General features: G+C 47.5%; 1 protein-coding gene across 4 annotated transcripts in view; it reads right to left on the bottom strand.

Moving 5' to 3' along the window:
- The window catches only part of FUBP3 (far upstream element binding protein 3), an 89,771-nt gene that overhangs the window by 43,354 nt on the left and 24,150 nt on the right, over nt 1-22,267 (bottom strand). For 2 of the 4 annotated variants that reach the window (XM_056860547.1, XM_056860549.1), the window contains exons 2-5: nt 20,078-20,183; nt 4,071-4,121; nt 3,479-3,512; nt 447-496 (exon numbers count right to left, since the gene is read on the bottom strand). In XM_056860547.1, the coding sequence (XP_056716525.1) occupies nt 447-496; nt 3,479-3,512; nt 4,071-4,121; nt 20,078-20,183 (241 nt within the window). The remainder of the gene's footprint in view (nt 1-446; nt 497-3,478; nt 3,513-4,070; nt 4,122-20,077; nt 20,184-22,267) is intronic. The other 2 variants (XM_056860548.1, XM_056860550.1) reach the window with 1 other exon arrangement.

The raw sequence follows: 22,267 nt of genomic DNA, 5'->3' as shown, positions 1-22,267 counted from the left end.
CTCAAGGGAGAGTCTCTATCTCAGCCTAGTGATCAGAGTCCTCTTATTTGGAATCGGCAGGGACTGAAGCAGAGACTTGGGGCACGTAAAGCAAGTGCCAGGGGCTCTCCCTTTAAGCAATATATGCCTGCCCACATACTGACCCCTCCCCCTGTGCAACTTTCCACACATTCTTCACCTAGGCATAGTTATCAGCAAAGTTTGCCATCTGGCTCTTTAACTGCAGGTCGCTGTACCAGGCAGAAAGTAACTACATTATCCTCGACTGATTTTAAAGTTCACCTGTGGGGGGGAAGGATGCATTTCCCCCATCCAAATTGCCTCAAACTGGTGCTGTTACAACGAACAGCTACCTATCATAATACAGATTAGGCTGGAGCGGGAATAACAGTTCAGCGGGCCCTGTGTGCAGCACACAGAAAAATAGCCTCTGCTGGAATACTTACTGAATCCTACCATCTTGTCAGGCACTTTAAATTCTTCAGTTATTACTGCCCTGAAGAGAAGAGAAATGAAGACTCATTATCATGACGATAAAAGATAGCCTTTCCTCAGATAGCAATGGTCATGGAATATGGTGCTTTTTAAAAGCTTGCTGAGTTCCAAGATGGCAAAGCAGAGAGTGAAAAAACTCATGCCATACAAGGAGGAAAGGGGCTTTTGGCCAGTGAGCCAGTCTTGTCCTTGGAAGCCAGCCTTTGTTTTCACACACATTTACTGAAAGGAGGATTCCTAATAGAACTGACATCAAGCATCCTAGGCAGGGCACACCACTTCAAGTAAGAGTTCCTTATAGGACAGGGGCTCACTGGGCTGCCATCAATAAACACCACCACGTGACGTGGGGAGGCTGTTTGGAGAGCTGGGTCTTCCCTACTCTGATATGTAGGGCTGTAGGAGAGGTAATAGCGGAAGACCACAGAAGTGGAGCAAGTCTACGGAAGACTTTCCAGTCGCCGGAAGATGGGTTCCAATTGCCTCCTCCCTCACATAATTTTCACCTCCTCTCTGAAATCCAAACCTCAGGGCTACCCAGTGAAGCTGATGGCAGGTATAAAAGTATTTCAACAAAGCACGAAATTACCTTCCAGACCTCACTGCCAGGAGAGGTAGCAAAGGCTACCAGCTTAGACAAAACAGCATGGTTTCGTCTAATCCATGGCTATTAGTCCCTGTGACTGGTCCATATCCAGTGCTGGGGGATAAGCAGAGGAAGTGGCTTCTGAACCCTGCCTGTATGCTTCCCAGGGTCATCGGAGAGGCCACTGCTGGAGCAGAACCTTGGACAAGATGCAACCCCTTGGTCTCCCCCAGGAATGCAATTCTTGCAATCCAGCCCCCAACCCCAAGACCACCAGTACCCCAGACATCCCACTGCTTTTTGCACCCTGTTTAGCAAAGTATTTCACAAAAACAGCTGTTGATATGGAAGCTGGATGTTTTCTCCTTAAAATGAATGTTTGGACTTCCAGAATACCCCCCCCTCCCACACACACACACACACACAAGCACACTTAGGGGAAACAAAGCATTTCACAGCCTGCAAGAGGCCAGCGTTTCAAGATCACGGGTTTAATCCAAAGGTTCTACAAGCATAAAGCATTTCTCCCAGTGTGATGGAGCTCCTCACTCCTGCCTACTGAGTTCTCCCAAATGCTGCTCCTTGGAGCCAGAAGACCCTCAGGAGTATCACTGGAGAGATCAGCAGAACAAAATCACCCTCCCTACACTTTCTGCTCCTAGAAAATGACCTCTGGATCCAAGCTCATGCTCCTGTACTGGACCACCATCAGTTGCATGCAGCTCCAGCTGTTGCCCAGTGAAAATCTGTCAGCACAGAACCAGTTTTAACTGGCTTTTTAATAGTACAGATCTCCATCCAAAAAAAACCCTGAACAAAACCAACCAGGACTTTGTTTATGAGAGCTAGATCTTGCTACAAAACTGAGCTGTAGAATAGGGTTGCCAACTGAAGGTTGAGAAATATCTGGAGATTTTTTGGGGGAGCCCAAGAAGGGCAGAGTTGGGGGAGGGGAGGGACTCCAATGGGGTATAATGCCACAGAGTCCACTTTCCCAAGCTGCCATTTCCTCCAGGTGAACTGATCTCTGTCGCCTGGAGGTCGGTTGTAATAGCAGATCTCCAGCCACCACCTGGAGGCTGGCAACCCTAGCTGTGGAACCACAGGTCCTAGGTTCAAATACTGCTCCAGCCAAACAGTGGTCACCAGGGTGGCCTGACCTCAGGCCACTATTTCACTCCCTCATTACAGATGGGGGAGGAGGCACATCAGTAACAACCTACCTGTAAAGGGCTGCTGCCAGCTGAGTTTTTAATAGTCTGTAAACTGCCTCAAGCAGGTCCCTGGAGAGGAGGCAGATAAATCCAACAAGCAACCAACCTGAGAGCAGCCCTGTTGGAACAGGCCAAACAAAGCCCCACCCAGTCCTATATCCCGCTTCTCAATGGCCACGATGACTCCAAGAAGCCCAAAAGTTGGCAAGAAGACAAGAGCCGGCTCCCTGCTGCCTCTAGGATGTAGTTCCGTTACTTGTCCCAACAGCAAAAGCCACGTTCCAAAGAGCCATGCAACAGGCCCTAGGCATTCAAGGGGGTTTCAGGCTCGAGCCATTTCTCCCCCACCCCTGCAAAATGCCACACAGCAAGTTGCTTTTGGGGACTAGAAGAGTTGGTTTTTATATGCCGACTTTCTCTACCACTTAAGAATTAAACCAGTTTACAATCACCTTCCCCTCCCCACAACAGACACCCTGTGAGGTAGGTGGGGCTGAGAGAGCTCTAAGAGAGCTGGCTTCATGGGTAGGAGTGGGGAAACCAACTCGGTTTACCAGATTGGCGCCCGCTGCTCATGTGGAGGAGTGGGGAATCAAACCCAGTTCTCCAGATTAGACTCCACCACTCCTAACCACCGTTCTTATCCACTATACCACGCTGGCAGCCTATGATAAGATGGTAAGGATCTACTGCTAAAAAAAAACTGCACTGTCTGTTCAAAGCAGTTCTTCAGACCCTGGCCAAAGATGCTGGAACGGATTGGTGGGCTGCAACTCATTGACAGAGGTGCCTTCCTCCAGGAGGCAAAAGCCTTCCCTCTTACAAGTTGATCGAGAAAGGCTCCTAGCACTAGAGGAAAGACCCTCTGCTAGTGGAATGGATCCGTAGGATCTGACCCACTTGCTTAATTCAGCCCAGCCTCCCTCTTTGGCACAACCTTGTGTTCACACTGGCCCCACCAGCCTCTGCCTCTTTCCTAGAAATGCAGGCACGCTCAAGGAGCACAGGCCAAAAACCTCAGGCTGGGAAAAGAAGTTGGGGGACGGGCGGGAGGGGGGGAATTGAGCCTTCGCAGTTCTGACACGTTCTCAACCTCTGACTTCCTAACACTCCAGTACAGATGGGCGGATCGATAAACAATTAGAAGTGATCAATAAATAATAAAACATAACCCACTGCTTACCTTTGATGTACCAGGGCCCCTAACTGGTTACCTACTGTGGCAGAGAAGAGAGAGAAAAGAAAAATCAAAGCATTAGCTCGGATAAACTAACTTTGTCTCTATAGAAGAGAAGAGTTCTTACCATTTTCATCAAGGGGAGGGAGGGGGGAAAGAAACAAAAAAAACCAAAAGGAAAAAAGAAGCGGCGGCGGCAGCAGCAGAGGAATACAAACAGCAATTGAGGTTCAGTGGCTGAAATGAATGTGTTAGGTGGGACGAAAACAGGGGGGGATTTCTTGATCAACAACAGCCTAGAAGCAAAGTGTCCAGCTGAACACAGGATAGGAAATTGATCCAGCTCACCCTCATGCTGAGAGGCACAGGACAGAATCCTGCCTCCTCCCCACCCCATATCCCTAGAAAGTGTTGCATCCCCTCTCCCCCCCAGCCCCGTCCTGACCGCCACAAAGCAACCTCCCCAAATTAAACCCGATGTAAAAGATCAAGCAGATTGGTATTCATTTTTTAAAAAACAGAAGAAGAAGCCGAAACACAGAGATTTGGGGAGATTCAGTCTAATCAACAAAGCATTGAGAGAGGGTTTATGACATACTTCTCTGGGTTTCTCTTATCTGTGCTCCATGGAGCCAACTTAAACGAAGACCTGTTAAAGGAATAGGTCTGTTAAAGATTCGCGTGCCACCAAGGTGCAGGTGTGATCACATTGCTACTCAATAGGGCCAGGTTAACGGAGGATGTAGAAGCCCCCCCCCACACACACACACAGAGTGCTTCCGCTTGCAGAGTGTGTCAGTGTTCCTCCACTCCTTGGAGCACACCAACCTCGCCTGTATTAGGAAATGTAAGTAGAGGTAGAGGGTGGTGATGAGCCGAAGGAAGAGGCTACACAAGACATCCTTCTGAATTGTGTGCGCAGGGGAATGGGACGGGGCATCTGGTCAGACACAGTCTGAAATGTTTTGTGCACCCTTCGGATTAAAGTTTTCGCTTTTGTGCGGTGTGCAAATTCAAAGTGCTGGGGTGGGGGTGGGGGTCTTTAAAAGCAGCTTCTTCCACACCAACACGAACACAAAATGTGTGTGCAGGGAAAGTCTTTAAGTTTTGTCTAAACCAATGAGAAACGGACAATCAGAGTCAGCTGGCTTGAAATGGCAAAATGAAACAAAAATTGCATGGCACCTTAAAGACTAACATTTATTTCAATATGAGCTTTCATGGGTCACGGCCCATTTACCAGACAGCTGCCATCTTGAAATCAACTAGGTAATAAATAACATGAACCACCTGAGAGGTGAGTTTTGAATGTTTTCTTGAATATGCACAGTTGACCTTGTTCAGCGAAACCAGCTTGGCTGAAGCTTTTGGTCTTGATTCCAGAGCCCCTGTGATCTTCATGGCCCGTGAGTGCAGGACCTCGAAGCAGGGGAAGGGTTGGGCATATGAGGCAGGAACCTCTGCTCTGCTGTAGATGGTGAAGTTATAGAAGACATGGGAGATATCCTTTTGATTCACAACCATTTTAGAATCAGAAGTTGATTCTGCAGATTTTCCTGACTCTAAGGTCAGGCTCCCTAACCTGGATGGCCCAGGCAAGCCCAATCTCATCAGAAGCTAATTCAGGTGGGCCCTGGTTGGGAATTGGATGTCCAGGGAAGTCCAGGGATGTTATGCAGAGGCAGGCAATGGCAAACCACCTCTGAATGTCTCTTGCCTTGAAAACCCTATAAGGTTGCCATAAGTTGGCTATGACATGACAGCACTTTCCACCACCAAGATCACACTAGGATCTAAGAGGACCAGGTTCAAAATTCCCACTCTGCCAGGGAAGACTGCTGGGTGACCTTGGCTCAGTCACTCTCTCTCAACCTACCCTGCCCTTCCAAGGGTGGCTGTGAAGACAAAATGAATGATGGGAGAACAATGTGTGCTACCCTGGGCTCCTTGGGGAAAGGGTGGGGGTAAAAATGAAATCACGACTGTTTTCCTATCATGCAACTTGCCAGCTTTATGACACTGGATCACACAGATCTGTTACAGTTAACAGCAGAACTTTCCCCTGGCACAGGGAGCCTTCTGCTTTGAACGCCATCCGTAGAAAGCGCCAGCATTCACAGAACAGAACCACAAGATCCAGCGTTATGCTCCCAGCATGATCAGGTCACACATGGCTCAAAAATCCCAAATGAGGAGGAATGAAGCGACACAAAGGCCTCCAAGCCCATCTCCTGAAATGCCTGCAATTCGAGATCTCTCGGTCTGGCCAGCGGCCTTCGCTGCCAAGAGCCGCCCTACTTCTTTCGAAAGCTGTGCAAGTCACTCAAGTCTGTGGCACGAGGTTCCCACCTGCACTTGTAGTGCTGCACGAACACAATGGAAGACGCTCTGTACACAAAGAACCTCCAAAGAACTACCTAATGCAGCTCACTTTGTCCATGCGAGCTCTAGCTGAACATTACAGGAAAATGGGCCATTCAGATCTAACAACCGGTTGAAGCCCATTTCAATTACATCATATTGCTGAAGGGCAGAGAAGGCAAGTGCCATGGAAAAATGAGCAAGCAGTGATAAGATACATTTTCCCGAGCTGTGGTCTTGCCCACCTATTCTTTTTGACCTGAAACGAAGTGGCCGCTCCAGGAGTCAACACAGGGAACAAACACGAGGGACACAGTAAGGATCGCAAGCAAGGGGGGGGGGGAGAACATGCCAACTCTGCGACTGAGCATACGTTGCAGAGAAGTAAACACAGATGAAGAGGGATAATCTATTCCTGTTCTACATCAATAGTTTAATAACAGTCCAAGTATCGACCAAATACATATGTTTTTATTACTCTCCATCTCCGAGAAGGGGACTGCTGCTGTGCTATTGATGACCAGATCCCCCCTTCACGTGTTCTCATTGGGAGGAGAAGGAGCCTCTTATTGGCTACTTATCCATACAGAAGAATCGGCACGGACCAGAAGGGGTACGAGTGGCCTTGGCGTCGGGGAGCCAAGCAAATCAGATACAAGCTTGTAAGATGGCAGGGGAGGAGGATGGTGGAACCAGGTGATGAGGCACATTTCGGGAGACTGAGGGAGGAAACCCAGTCATCTTCTGCCACTCAGCAGTTACAGAAGACTCTGGCGACCCTTCCTAGGCCCACGCCTCCTGCTGAGGCCTTTTTGCTTTCTCTACAACATACAAGCTCTGGCTTCCCAACTCACAAGCCCCAGCACTTACTCCATTGCCCTGCCGGTCACAGCTATGGCAGCCCATTCTTCTGTTTGCCGTGGTTCTCCTCCCACTTACCCGATGGTGAGGCCAATCGCATCACAGCGATAAAATATGGGTTCTACTACAGTGACTCAGACACATATATTGTCTTCTCTGAGTTACTCTTGGGGACGGTGGGAAGGGGAACATTCTGAAGTTTGGCATGTACACAGGCATGTACACAGTTTTCATAACAGGTCATATCCAAAAGCAGCTCTCCCCAGGTGAACGGTACTTTTGCTGGGGGTGGGGTGTGTCTTTATTGATCTTCCCCAGTCCACTGCAGACTTGCACACTGTGCTTAACACACTCCTGGGACAGCATTTAAAGGGGTCAGTGGGCAGCAAAGGGGAAGTGGGAACGCTTCATTCTCCTTAGGCTGGGTTGGACACAACCTCATCTAGCACATTTTTTATCTTACCCTTTCTCCAAGGAGCCAAGGGCAGCACAGATGGTTTTCCCCTACTCCATTTTATTTCTGAGAATTCTTGTGGGACAGCAAACATGTGGGACAGCAAACATGTGCCCCCACAAAGAAGTTCCTCTCATACTTCAATACAGTTCCATTTGTATCCCTCACCCATGTTCCAAGCTTCAAGGCAAGATACCCAAGTCAGGCAGAATATGTGCTACCAGGCAAGTTTTATTGTTGACTGGAGATCTGAACCCAGGACTCATTAATCTAAGTCCAAAGCAGTTCTTCCCACTACAAGAAACAAGCTCTCTGACACAGCAAAAGGTAACACGGGTATTCTGCAGTGCATAAGATCCTGCAATGGAATGGGTGGTATTATTCAGGAAGAAAATAATATTTGCTCTCCTTCAAGTCACCCAGCTGGTTCCCACACCTCTCTTTCACGTTATGTTTTCACAAATGTAATGCACAACCATGGTTTTTCCTTAGTCATGGTTAAATGGTATGGCCAAATACTGATAGTATGGGTGAGGGCTGCCTGCAAACCAAGGTGTGAAACCACGGTGTGCTTTAGATATGGTGAGATATTGCAATGCACCCAGCAAATCATGATGAAGGCAGTTATGCAAGTGCTGTGTTTGCAGGGACTGCTGGCGTCTACCTACGTGTGTGTAGTAAAGTGCTGTCAAGCCGCAGCTGACTTATGGCAACCCAGTAGGGTTTTCAAGGCAAGAGACTAACAGAGGTGATTTTCCATAGCCTTCCTCTGCATAGCGACCCTGGTATTCCTTAGTGGTCCCCCGTCCAAGAACTAACTAGGGCCGACCCTGCTTAGCTTCTGAAAGCTGACAAAATCAGGCTAGCCTGGGCCATCCAGGTCAGGGCATCTCCCTACACAGTCACTATGAAAAGGTAGAGCTAAGTTCAGCGAAGAACAAGATGATACCTCCCTCATGCCTGGCACCTTAACCAGGGTTAAGGCATCTGCGGACAGTGCTAGCCATAGTTAAGCTTTGGGTCTGCCTGAAGCTGTTGCAATGGAATCTCTCCTAGACATTTTAGATCAAGCTAGCCAAGACACACAAACACACAAAATTACAGGGCGTCAATTCAACCTTTCACAAAGGATATAAAACCTCTTAGAAGGAAGAGGAAGTGAGCCTTGGATGCCACGCTGCACCCCAATACATACTTGGGAGTATGAAACAGGTAAGAGCAGATGGAAGGCTGAGCAGCACAAACAGTTTGACATGGGGGGTTTGTCTGTGCTCAGCTGTCAGGCGAAAAGGCTCTGGAGCAGGGAGAAGAGATTAATCATAGTAAGTCGCAACCTCAGACTGGCATTCCAGAAAACAGCCCCAGGTATTAAGCAAGTGGAACAGGTGAAGCTTTTTAGCTAAGACAGGAAGTTCTGAATACACAGAAAGAAGTCTGGGGTTAGAAAGTCACGCTAGCAACTGTTGATACATTCACATTTATGAGTCCCACTAAATTCACTGGGGTTGACTCCCGAGTAAGCGTGCCTAAGAATACACCCTTCCCCTCTTCTGCATAGCACAAAACACAAGCAGATGCAGGCAAGTCATCCGAACATAAATTATACACCCTCCCACTGCCATGTACAATCTGAAACCTCATTCGCTGTCAAACGAACCCATTTTGCTCTGAAACTGGAGCGCCTAATAGAGAGGCGAACCCGAGGGCAAGAACACGAAGGCTGCAAGAACACGCACAGCCGCTTACAGCCCAGGCAGAAGAACTTCCCATCAGCCTGAAATGGCAGAGGAGGGGCGGCTGAACTCACAGGCCACACTCACGCTACCCCCCCCCCATGTCTATTGAACACAATTTAAGTGTAATGGCAGTCATTTTACTGCAAAATAAGGAAAAGCACTGCATAAATTCAGCCCCATTTCCCGTTAACGGCCTCTGCCTCTCAAAAAAAAAAGAAGAAGAAAAAGAATTCAGAATGCTATCCCATCCCGCTGCTGGCTTTTCCTTAACTGAGCTTGGCCCTAACAAAGGACGAAAAAAAACAAGGCAGATGTATTTTTGTCCGCATGAGGAAACACCAACACCACCACTGCATTTCTCATGCACTGAACGTGACTCATCCAATACATTTGGGATGGAAAATCCAAATGCAGCATAGTCCACTGCAAAATTCTTCTACCAGACCTTCTTTGAATGGGAGTTGAGAAGGACAGATGTTTCCATTTCCCACAATTAAGTGGAGGCAACCACCTCCCTTACCTTGCGGTATCACTGCCTCTGGACATCCCTCACTTTGGGATTAAATGTGGAAACAATCACACAAGGGGCCATTGCTCAGTGGTAGAGCATCTGCTTGGCATGCAGAAGGTCCCAGGTTCAATCCCTGACATCTCCAATTAAAGGGACTAGGCAAGTAGGTGATGTGAAAGACCTCTGCCTGAGACCCTGGAGAGCCGCTGCCGGTCTGAGTAGAGAATATTGACTTCGATGGACCAATTCAGTAGAAGGCAGCTTCATGTGTACTAGTGCAAGAGACAGAGACATCCCATCAGCAATGTCAGCTGATGGGATGTCAGCAATGCTGATTCTATGACCTTGGGTAGTTCAGACCTTGGGAGGGACGGCATCTTGGCCATCTTCTTGGCGTGGAGTAAGGGTCACTGGGTGTGTGTGTGGGAGGTAGTTGTGAGTTTCCTGCATTGTGCAGGGGGTTGGACTAGATGACCCTCTATGATCCAACTCTATGATTCTATTATTCATGCTGGGAAAACTAAGAGACAAAGGCCAACAGATCCCCTCTCTTTGGAATTTTGACTTGTTTCTTCTCTCTCCATATTTAGAGAAGAGAATTTTGTTCAGCACACCATAGCTTGGTGGCTACAGACAATGAGGTTGGCACAGAACTTGTTGGACAGCCAAACAAGGCCAACCAGTGTCGTGGCAGTGTATGGCAAGGACTCCACCAAGAAGCTCCTCGGGCCCATCGCTCTCCCTCAGCCCAACCCACCACAGAAAGCTTTTGGGAGAATCAAATGAAGGCCATGGGTGCAGGCCATCCAGACCTTCTTGGAGGGACAGACAAAACGAGACAGATAGGATCGAGTGCGATAGACAGAATTAGCATAATGGGGAAGGCAGTGCAGCCATCATTCCAGAGCCCCTGTAATCAGATGGTGGAACCGGGGGCTTGAACTTGAGCCGCAGCAGGATGAAAGCACTACTCTGTAGGCCTGGTAATTCTACCACAGTTGCAGGGACAAAAAGAGCACAACCATATTGTCTTCTGTGCCTTAAGAGGGCTTTTGAGGACGGGGAATACCAAGCCCTTAACGGACTAGGTCAGGGGTCTCAAAACTGCGGCTCCAGAGCCGCATGCGGCTCTTTGGCCCGTTGAGTGCGGCTCTCCGAACTTGGTTCGGAGCCCCTGCTCTTGCGCCCGCTCGCGCCGGCAGCCGGGCTGCAGAGCCGGTGCGCCTGAGAGAGAGAGAGTGGGCGAGCTGTCTCTCTCCCCCCCCACCGTGGAGAATGGCCGGGTCCCCCTTTCCCTTGCCCTCAATGGTTGCCTCCCCTCCCCTCTAGCAGCGTGATTGCTGGGCGGGTGGCTCGGCGGTTCCTGGGCCCCCCCTCCTATCAGCTGTTGGGTGGGGCGGGCTTCCTTTGGTAGACCTGGCCTCCGGCTGAGTCCTATTGGGAGGCCATGTCTACCCACTGGCTTTCTTGGCGGTAGTCCTGGACTCCGAGGAGGGGAAAAAGTCCCCCTTCAGAGGCCAGGTCTACCAATTGGCTTCTATGGGCCTCCGGAGGCCAGGTCTACTGCCAAGAAAGCCAGTGGGTAGACCTGGTCTCCCAATGGGACTCAGCCGGAGGCCAGGTCTACCAATAGGCTTTTATGGCGGTAGACCAGGCCTCCAGACGAGGACTCCGGACGGGGAGGGGGAAATGGCAGGGACTTACAATTTAATTTTTATCAATAAATAAGATCACTATTAAGTATGATATCAAGTTTTATTCAGTGTACCTATAGTTTAATTAAGACTTAAAACTTTAATTAAAGTTTATTAAGTTAATAAACAGTGTACCTACCTATATAGTTTAAGTTTAAGAAATTTGGCTCTCAAAAGAAATCTCAATCGTTGTACTGTTGATATTTGGCTCTTTTGACTAATGAGTTTGCCGACCCCTGGACTAGGTCACTGTCTCAGGTTCTGACATTCCTGGTCCAAGACCCACCCTTGACTGCACCCTCAGCCGCAGCATCGCTCACTACCATCCCATTTGCAATATTCAAAGCACAAGCTTGTTCAGCCAATGTGCATGTTAAGCTCTCATAGGCAGTGTCCTCATCCCCTCTAGACTCCACAAAACACCTGCGAAAAACATCAGCTCAGCACCAATGGGGACAGCTGTTTCTGTGGCCTCCAGCATCTTGGCTAGGACTGGACTCCATCTCGCTGGCAGCAAACATGACAGCACCCACAGGGTCATGCATAGGAGGCAGTCTTATAAGTGGGCACTCACAGGCACCTATAGCAAGTAAAAATTTACCTCCAGGCGGTACGCAGGGGAAGCATTACCAATATGGCTTGCCCCTTTCAGGTTACAAACATAGGCATGAGCAGATAGGCTATTCCAGGGGTCCCTAACCTTTTTAAGCCTGCAGGCACCTTTGGAATTCTAACATAGGGTGGTGGGCACAATATCAGTACAGCTGCCCCTGGAGGCAGCGCCAACCTCAAAATGTCAGGGAGTAAGACTGTGCAAAAATCTAATAGTAACCCTTCAGCATTTCAGGAAGAGGCTCTGATTATCTTATCTCCAATGGCCAAAAGCCCCAATGGCCCCGCTCACTCTCTGAAAATATTTGGCAGGCACCAGGAAAGGTGATGGTGGGCACCACACTGGGGACCCCAGGCTACTAAGATTTGAAAGCACACAAATTGCACACTTGTTGGCAAATATGAGATCAGAAGGGGGGGGGGAGAGTAAAAATTAGAGTAAGAATAGCTCAGATTTGCCAGAAGATTGATGGAGCCTTAGAGATGAACATGTGGCACTTCTTATACAGATTCAGACTGTTGGTGCTTCTGAACTCAACACTGTCTCCTCTTCCTGGCAGATGCTCTTCAGGACCTCAGGCAGAAAAAGATCTTTTCCAACACTTGCAGTTGGAAATGTTGGGGACTGAATCGGAAATCTTCTGCATGAAAAGCATCCTGGCCTGCTCCCTGCTCCGGCCCCTCCCCAAGTCCCAACGGCAGCTCCTTGAGAATATCATCACAGAAGTGCTAGCGAGCGTCTTTTGAGCAAGACAATTACTACTGAGTTTTGGCTGATTGTTTTGAGGAAAGGCAGGTATACTTTGCAGCACATAATCGAAACTGGGGCAGGGGAGAGAATCAACCCCGCAGTTCAAGCTTCATTTCCTGCCCATTGCCCAGGTCAGCTCCGCAAATTCCAACAGCTGCAAGATATAGATTAAGGCTACCTGAAGGGAGAAGGGGATGGTAGGCCGCTTTCTCAATATGATAAATTCCCCCACCTTAAGAAAGCTCCAAGAACTTGTTATGTTCAGTGTTACTCGCTGCTGCACCTCAGATCCATAATCCTGTATTAATCAGCTGTCTATTTACAGAGATGGATGGGCACAGAGTTATCCTTGATGCTGAAGCTTGTTGTCATTCTAGGCTGTTAGGAAGCAGGACTGAGCATATGCAACAGTGACACAAAGGGAGAAAGAGATTTAAGGATTTGTCAAGTCAAGGCTCCCCCCCCCCAAACACACACATAAATGCCAGACAATCATGGCTACCTGTACCCGCAAAGACAGTGAAAGACAAACCTCTGTAGAGATGAGACTGCCCAGCCCAGGTTACAACTGAGGTTTTAAGTTAGGGATCAGCAACTAGAGACTTCGGGATGTAAACTGGCTAAAAATATTTCTCTGTCTCGAGTGCATCTCCCCCACCCCCCGCTATAATGTTCCTCAGGCACTTTCTCCTGCTGGCAATGGACTTTTAAAAAGAAAACTCACCCCACGCTGTGGGAAAACACAAATTTATCTGCCAGAGTTCTCCCACTATTAGACCTCAGCCGATCAAGCCAAGATCCAGGGGGAAGGGTAGCAATCAGACGCACTGCATAAGGAGGCCCTGGGTCAGCTCCATCGGGATACACATTAAATAACTACATCCTGCCAGAGCCTCTGCTGCTGTTCAAGACTGAGGAGTAGAGAGTTAAAGGAGCCCTTAGCCGAGGACTTCAAGCAGTTGGAACAAACACTGCTGGCCCTCCAGCCCTTGTAAAATACAAGATATGGCCCCATTTAAAAATAAAATTGCTGAGATTTTCTAGTTTGCCTGACAGTCACATGTATCTGTCAGCCCGAACTGTTAGTACAAATGCATGGGCATTCACACATGTGTAATCCTGGAAGGGGAGGCAGAAAAAGAAGGCCTAATGTCACAAACAGGCCTTAGAGAAGAATGTGAGGTGCTCTACATGGACTTACAAATCCCTCCTCCTAGTACCTTGAGCCTTCTGCTTTACCACCACGAGACTTCCAGCTATGGTCCCACAGAGGCAAGCCCTGGGGCAGAACTGCCACAGACGCTGGTCAGTCAGCACTCCATCTCTTATCTCCAGCTGGGAGAGGTCATGTCACCATCGTCTGCTCCTGGGAGAGCATCATGAGGTGCCCTTACGTGCCCCTCTAGGAATCTCTGCAGGAGCCCCTAAATCATTCCAAGCCATACCTCTAGGACGGGGTTCCCAACCATTTTTTAGCATGAGGGCACATCTGGAATTCTGGCACAGTGTGGTGGGTGCAGCCACAAAATGGCTGCCACTGGAGGCGGAGCCAGACACAAAATTGTTGCTATGGCTTACCTTCAGTCACACAGTGGCTACTGTGGTGGCAAATTTTTTAAAATCTGCAGTGCCAATCAGAAGTCTTGGTGGACAAAAGTTTCACCTGGCCCCTCAAAGCACTTGGCAGGTGCCATGAAAGGTTTCGGTGGACACTATGATGCCCAGGGGCACCACACTGGGGATCCCCGCTCTAGTACCAAGCGCCCCAAACTGAAGGAACAACATGCATGTTTTCTTGCACATCCCAAACCCCTCTCCATGGAAGGTGCCAGATCATAATTTCAGCAGTGGTTGAAGGGAGTAGCTCCATTAGCGGATAGGCCATAGCTCAGTGAAGGAGGCAAGTGGTGCTTGCGCAAGTCCCCAGGTTCAGTCCTCGGCATCTTCCCATAAACCATCTCAGGCAGCAAGTGCTGGAAAAACCCTTTACCTGGCTGAGATCCTGGTGACCTGCTGCTGGTCAGAGAAGACCTGGCTGACTACACAGACCTGTGCTCCAGCTCCATGTAAGACCCCTCCATATGTAGGAGGGCCTTGGCTCCGTGGGAGAACACATGCTTTGCAAGCAGAAGGCTTCAGCGGTTCTTGTAGGTTATCCAGGCAGTGTGACCGTGGTCTTGGTATTTTCTTTCCTGACGTTTCGCCAGCAGCTGTGGCAGGCATCTTCAGAGGAGTAACACTGAAGGACAGTGTTACTCAGAGGAGTAACACTGAAGGCTTCAGGTTCAATCCCTGGCATCTCCAGTGAAAGGGGACCCTGCTTACCCAAAGAGTGAGCAAGGTGAACCAATGGTCTCATTCAGCGCAAGGTACCTTCAAATGTTTCTACATGGATAGCAGGATCAACAAGTCATGAATAAGTATGAATAATTTAAGTTTAATAATAATGAGGAAGTGGGGACATCCTTCTTTATTAGTTTTCAGAAATCAACGACTTTGCTAAGTTTTATTTTCTGGAGAGCAACTGCTTACCTACATTTAATAGGTATATTTCACATTGGTTTAATCTGAACTTTTAACTCACATAGATGGACACACTCATCACGTTGCTTCTTCTAGCCACACTGAACTGTCACAGGGGTGCAACAGCATGACATAGTGAGATAGTGTGGGGAAGCCCAAGTTCAAAGGATGACAGCTATTGACTTGGACCAGACATACCTTCTCAGGCTAACCAACCTCACACAGGACTCGTGGGAGGATAAATACTGGCGTGGAAGGCATCTGGAGCCTTTTAGAGGAACATAAGTTTTGTTTGTTTTTTAATTTCTGAAAAATTACGAATATATGGAGCTACAAGCTGCTGCCCCATGATGTACTCAAGCACCTGTCAGCTGGCAAACAGAAAACTGAAAAGAGATCCCATCCACACTGGAGTTAAGCTACAAACATTATATTACTTGTGTATAGAAATACTTATGGCTCCACACCACCAAGCAGATAAATTACCTGTATACATCTAGCAAAGCAGCTCAGAAAATTCATACACCTCTAAAGGGACTAACACTCCAAAGGGCTAGGAGGTCACTTGCATATTTAGCTCAATTCTGTAATAATGCATACAAGTCAGAAGCTGTTTCACAGCATGGGGTTGCAGTTGTTATTGCTACAGTATGCAGGAAATGTACTGCAGTTTTACAAAAAATGCCTTTAAGACTCTATACTTGGAGGAAAGGATAAAGAGCTGCTGTAGCATTTATAGTAAAATACTTTCTGGATGATAAAATAAATTCCCTGAGAGGTATTTTTCCATTTTTCTCAAGTCACACCCAGGGTAAAAAAAAAAAAAAAAAAATCAAACACACACCTGCTGGAATCTAAAGAACGCTGTGTATGATCCTAAAATGAAAGCTTTCTGCACATGACAGGGATTGGCCAGATTGTTCCTAATTGCAGCCCCTTGCATGGTTTGGATGCCGCTCAAGAGCATCCCCCCGCCATGCTCCACATGTGTATTATTCTAGTGTGTATTATTCTTGGGGTACGTGTGTGGGGGTGTCTGAATTTTCCAGCTCCCCTTGCCCAAGTCCCATCACAACATGCTGAAATTAGTTCCAAGTTACTAGCCCTCAGGGGGTTTCAACGGAAGTGTCAGAGAACATGAACACCACCTACAACTCTAGAACCAGACAACTATGGGGTGGTGTGTTCATTCCTCTCAGCTCTGTGCCCCCCATCAGCGGCCTCCACCCCCTGTCCCTCAACAACTGGTACTCAAGCTAATTTCCCACACGGCAATGGACCAAGTGGCCTTTCTGCACAAGGAGGAAGTAGAAGGAATCCTGCTTGATGTTGTCTGCCAGCCCCTGCAAGACCCTTTCCTGCCACAGAGCATGTGAGCCCAAACCATGCCGCAGATGACTTGAAGGGAGGAAAAAGGAGTGATAAACAAAGCACACCACCTCAACAGGAAAAGGGAATATATTTTAAGGTTCTCTGCTGCCTTCTGCCTTAAGCATGAGCTAGTAGAATACAGTAGTCACTGGGGCACGTGGTACCTCCAGCTCCCAAAGATGTGTCATTTTTCCAGGCATGCAGCCTACAAAAGCAGGCACCGTGAGACTAACAGCCATTCCACGTGTGCTGCCTCATACATATACAGTGAGGGGAAAAAGTATTTGATCCCCTGCTAAATTTGCCCATTTGCCCTCTGACGAAGAAATGACCAGTCCATAATTTTAATGGTAGGTGAGAGACAGAATAACAGGAAAACCCCCAGAAACCCAGAAGACAAAAGTCAGAGATTGATGTGCATTATAATGAGTGAAATAAGTATTTGATCCCCTATCAACCAGCCAGATTCGATCCCCTATCAACCAGCCAGATGTCAGGCACCTGGTATCTTCACTGTATGTAACGAGCTGAGATTAGAAGCACCTGCTGTAAGGGAGAGGTCTTACCTATAATCCCAGCTCGTTACAGTACCTGTACAAAAGACACCTGTCGACAGAAGCAATCAATCCATCAGATTCCAAACTAGCCACCAAGACCAAAGAGCTGTCCAAGGATGTCAGGGACAAGATTGTAGACCTGCACAAGGCTGGACTGGGCTACAAGACTATTGCCAAGCAGCTTGGTGAGAAGGTGACAACAGTTGGTGCAATAATTCGCAAATGGAAGAAACACAAAATAACTGTCAACCTCCCTCAGTCTGGGGCTCCATGCAAGATCTCATCTCGTGGAGTTGCAATGATCATGAGAACGGTGATGAAGAAGCCCAGAACTACACAGGGGGAACTTGTCAATGATCTCAGGACAGCTGGGACCATAGTCACCATGAAAACAGTTGGTAACACACTACGCCGTGAAGGACTGAGATCTTGCAGAGCCCGCAAGGTCCCCTTGCTCAAGACAGCACATGTACAGGCCCGTCTGCAGTTTGCCAATGCACATCTGAATGACCCAGAGGAGAACTGGGTGAAAGTGTTGTGGTCAGATGAGACCAAAATCGAGCTCTTTGGCCTCAACTCAACTCGCCGTGTTTGGAGGAGGAGGAATGCTGCCTACGACCCCAAGAACACCATCCCCACCGTCCAACATGGAGGGGGACATATTATGCTTTGGGGGTGTTTTTCTGCTAAGGGGACAGGACACCTTCTCCGCATCGAAGGGACGATGGACGGGACCATGCATCGTCAAATCTTGGGTGAGCACCTCCTTCCCTCAGCCAGGGCATTGAAAATGGGTCGAGGATGGGTATTCCAGCATGACAATGACCCAAAACACACAGCCAAGACAACAAAGGAGTGGCTCAAGAAGAAGCACATTAAGGTCCTGGAGTGGCCTAGCCAGTCTCCAGACCTTAATCCCGTTGAAAATCTGTGGAGGGAGCTGAAGGTTCGAGTAGCTACACGTCAGCCTCGAAATCTTACTGACTTGGAGAGGATCTGCAAAGAGGAATGGGACAAAATACCTCCTGAGATGTGTGCAAACCTGGTGGCCACCTACAAGAAACGTCTGACCTCTGTAATTGCCAACAAGGGTTTTGCCACCAAGTACTAAGTCATCTTTTGCAAAGGGATCAAATACTTATTTCACTCATTATAATGCATATCAATCTCTGACTTTTGTCTTCTGGGTTTCTGGGGGTTTTCCTGTTGTTATTCTGTCTCTCACAGCTACAATAGACCTACCATTAAAATTATGGACTGGTCATTTCTTCGTCAGAGGGCAAATGGGCAAATTTAGCAGGGGATCAAATACTTTTTTTCCTCACTGTATGTCCAAACCCTTCAGGGTAAAGATAATTAGGTCAGGCATGCATAGGATCGCAGCCTCTTCACAACTCTCCTCTTTTTCAAGCAATGGTAGAAGAAGAGTTGGTTTTTATATGCTGACTTTCTCTACCACTTAAGAAACAAACCAGCTTATAATCACCTTCCCTTCCCACAACAGACACCCTGTGAGGTAGGTGGGGCTGAGAGAGCTCTAAGAGAGCAGTGACTAGCCCAAGGTCACCCAGCTGGCTTCATGGGGAAGAGCAGGGAAACAAACCCAGTTCACCAGATTAGCCTCTGCCGTTCAAGTGGAGGAATGGGGAATCAAACCCAGTTCTCCAGATCACAGACCACCACTCCAAACCACCGCTACTACTACTACACCATGTTGGTAAGCCTGGCACTGATCTGACAAACTTTTAGGTGACTGACAAAGACATCTGCACTCTCCTAGGCCTTTCAGATCCCCCTCCCCTTTATGAGTCGACGCTTCTTTTATTTTATTTACTTTATTTATTAAAACATTTATATCCTGCCAAGTGGATTCAGTCAATGTTACTCCATCTAGGACAAGTGGATTCAGTCCCTCTAGAATACCAGCCTTCTCAACCAGCATTACCTCTGTCTTGTCTGGATTCAGATTCAGTTTGTTCTGCTTTAGTCACCTGACCACAGCCTCAAAGAACTGGTTCTGGAAACTAAGATGGACGCATCTGGAGGCTTGGACAATGAAATATAGAGCTGGGTGTTATCTGCATATTGGTGATACCCAATCACAAAGCTTCTGACAATCTCACTCAGCATCATATTTATGTGTGTGTGTGTATATGAGACAGACAGCTGTCTATCTATGTGAGAGAATAGAACTCTGTGGCACCCTACAAGATAAATTCCACCGTTGGTTTATTTTTCACCTCCAGTGGAAACTCTCTGGGTGCTTTCAAACATTCCAAATAATGCACTTTCAATCCACTATCAATGCACGTTGCAGCTGGATTTTACTGTGTATAAGGGCAAAATCCACTTGCAAACGATCGCTGAAGTGCATTGAAAATGGACGTAAGGTGCATTATTCAGCTATAGTAAAAGTACCCTTTTTAGCATCTGGTCAGACAGATCAGAGTGAAGCCATCGAAGGGATATGCCCTTAATACCAACTCCATATTCAAGTTGGTGGATAAGAATGGAGTAGTCAAGAGGTCCAACAGTATCAATAGGCAAGATAGTCCCCTGACCAACTTTAAATGTGCAGCCAAAGCTGTCTCGGTACCAAACCCAGGCATGAATCCAGACCTAAATGGGTGAAGGGCAGGTGAGTCATTCAGGAAGCACTGGAGCTGTTCTGCCACCATCCTACAGTTCTTCCCCTGGTTTCATTTCATGCTGGTTTAATTTGTTTTATTGTATTTCATTCTGATTCCACTGACATTTCTATCCTATTACCTTGCCGATTTATCATTTATTTTTAGAATTTCTACTGCTGTAACTTTCCTTGCAAATGCTTATATGGAGGCAGAGTATAAATATTTTATATAAATAGTAAAGTTTCCACTGAACTTCACTTTCAGTAATCCAGGGTCCATAATCAGGTTTCACCAGCAGCAATGAAGCCTAGCTGTCATCTGACAGGTGTTCTCAGTGCAGTTCGACAGCCACAGTTTGCTTCATCTGGGGAAGATGAAGCACTGGGAAGTCCAGGCATCACTACTGCATACAACATTACTCTTCTAACTGGACTTCTGGGATTCCAGAACTATTGTGTTCTTTCACACTCAGCATTCCGGTTCACTTCCCATCCCCTACAAAAATATTGTCTGAAGCACTAGGGGAGAGCAATAAGGAACTTACTTCCGTCATCCAGGGGCCGTTTTTGTACTCCATAACCATAGACGGAGGGATCCACAAGCGGTGTGGAATTATTCAAGTGGGGAATATCTCCAATTTTAGCAGCAATCTGTTGAAAAAAGATTTTTAATACGTTAGCATGGATACTACCATTTATATGGGTAGACTGATTGTGAATTTGCCTTTCCAGTACAATATACATGCGCGCTTTCACACATGCTGAATAATGTACTTTTAATCCACTTTCAATACACTTTGCAGATGGATTTTACTCTGTGGAATGGCAAAATCCACTTGCAAACAATCACTATAGTGCATTGAATGTGGACTGAAAGTTCACTATTCAGCCTGTGTGAAAGTACCCTATAAGTCATTCCCAAACATTCTGTAACACTCAAGCATGACCAAAACAGTATTCAGGATGGTGAGATGCAGATGAGGCAGCGGTACCGTGCAAACAGAAGCAGACTGGAATTTTAAGAGATGGGGAAACCAAGGGACCAGAGCAATTTTAGCCCCCTCCCTGAGTTTAGCCTCCCTCCTTTAACTGCTTCCCATGTCCTCGAATGGTTGCCATTCACTCCCTGAAAATTCAATGAGGGGGCATGGCTGCAGCAATGGCAAAACTCGCACTCCGTTATTGGTCGGCTCACCTCGCCACCAATGAGATTCCAAAGGGGCTGCCCCTTCCAGGGACTTCAATATAATGTACAACAGTAGGCTCAATTAATATCAAACAATATCAAATGTATTCAAAACAACAAGCCACAAACAAGGACTATGCAAACGAACAATGGTGCTGAACAATAATAGTGTACTATATACAATATTTACAAAAAATAGTCACCACTAGATAAGTCCATTAAGCTACCCAGCTTATAGATACATGTATTGTCGGTAGACTCAAAGTTGAGCACCCGGCTTCTTCTGTTTCTTGAAATTTGCTTAATGTCAGGACCGGCCTGGCCTGAGAACGGAGTACTGAGGTTTAGCCAGGTGCTAATCCAAGGTTGCAACTGTTATGCTGTCATACTAATGTTTTGCCTAACTTCTGTGGGAAATGAAGGTTGCCCTAGCAACCGGAGGTGGCCTGACTTTGTAGCCTTTCTTCTATATATACAAACCTCTGTAGACTGCATCCCATTAGAGTCCTTCTACTTTTCTAGCTTCTGCAACTTGTTGTACATTTCCCAATAAACCAGCTTTCTTAGGATTTCCTGCCTATGGAATCTGTTAATGGATTTGTCACCAAGCACAGAGCTTACACTTAAAAGGGTAATGCCAAATGTCCGGTGGGGACCACAACTGAATCAAGGTGTTCAGAACCAGATCAGGAGGAGGAATGCAGATCCATGGTATTCATTGCGTTTCACCTAAGGCTTCATCAACCTCAAATAGTTTCTCTAGTTGCCCAGTATACTTCAGCGAGTTTTCCAATGCTTATGCTCAAGAGAGCTAAGTTAGTTTCCCAAGGATATTGTTTGATATTTATTGAGCCTACTGTTGTACATTATATTAAACTATTTCAGCAGAACTAGGAGTAATATTTTTTTGGTCCTTCCAGGGACTTGGCAACATACAAGCCCTTCCACGCATACACCCCTCTCCACCACCACCCACCACGTCACTGGCTAGCATCACGTCAACGGTGACTTAATTCTTGTCAGGGGTCCTCACACAAATACCTCAAGAGCCTGCAAGGGTACAATCGAGTGAAAAGCTGGGCCACACTCAGGCAGAAGCATGTCTGTGTGAACCATCTCCTCCACATGGGGATGAGCAAGAGAGGCTTGAGATCAGGGCAATTTCTGCAGCTTTACAGGAATTCACAACTTTAAGGGAGCAGCAGTGCTTTTTGCTGGGGGGGGAGGAGTACCTGCTTCAAACGACAAGTTGCATGACTGTCTGATGGCCCAGGGGGTTCGGCAAAGACCCGGGAGCCATGTTGGTCTCCGACTTGGATGTGATCCCACAGCGCATCTCAGAGAGCCCCACTGCCTCAGTTCCCCTACTGTACCGTGGGAGCAACTGCTGCTCAGAGGTACTGTGAGAATTACTGAGGTACAGATTAGACTGAGCAAAGGGACTGACGCTCCAAAGTGGGCCACTGCTGGTCAGAGAGTGCCAGCAACTCACAGAAGAGCTGCATAACTGTTCATGTGACCACCAACACAACTGCTCTGCAGGAGAGGT

Source organism: Euleptes europaea, chromosome 14 (assembly GCF_029931775.1).
Source record: "Euleptes europaea isolate rEulEur1 chromosome 14, rEulEur1.hap1, whole genome shotgun sequence".
Lineage (NCBI taxonomy): Eukaryota > Metazoa > Chordata > Lepidosauria > Squamata > Sphaerodactylidae > Euleptes > Euleptes europaea.
The sequence above is the reverse complement of the archived record's forward strand: the minus strand, read 5'-3'. Positions and strand labels throughout refer to the sequence as shown.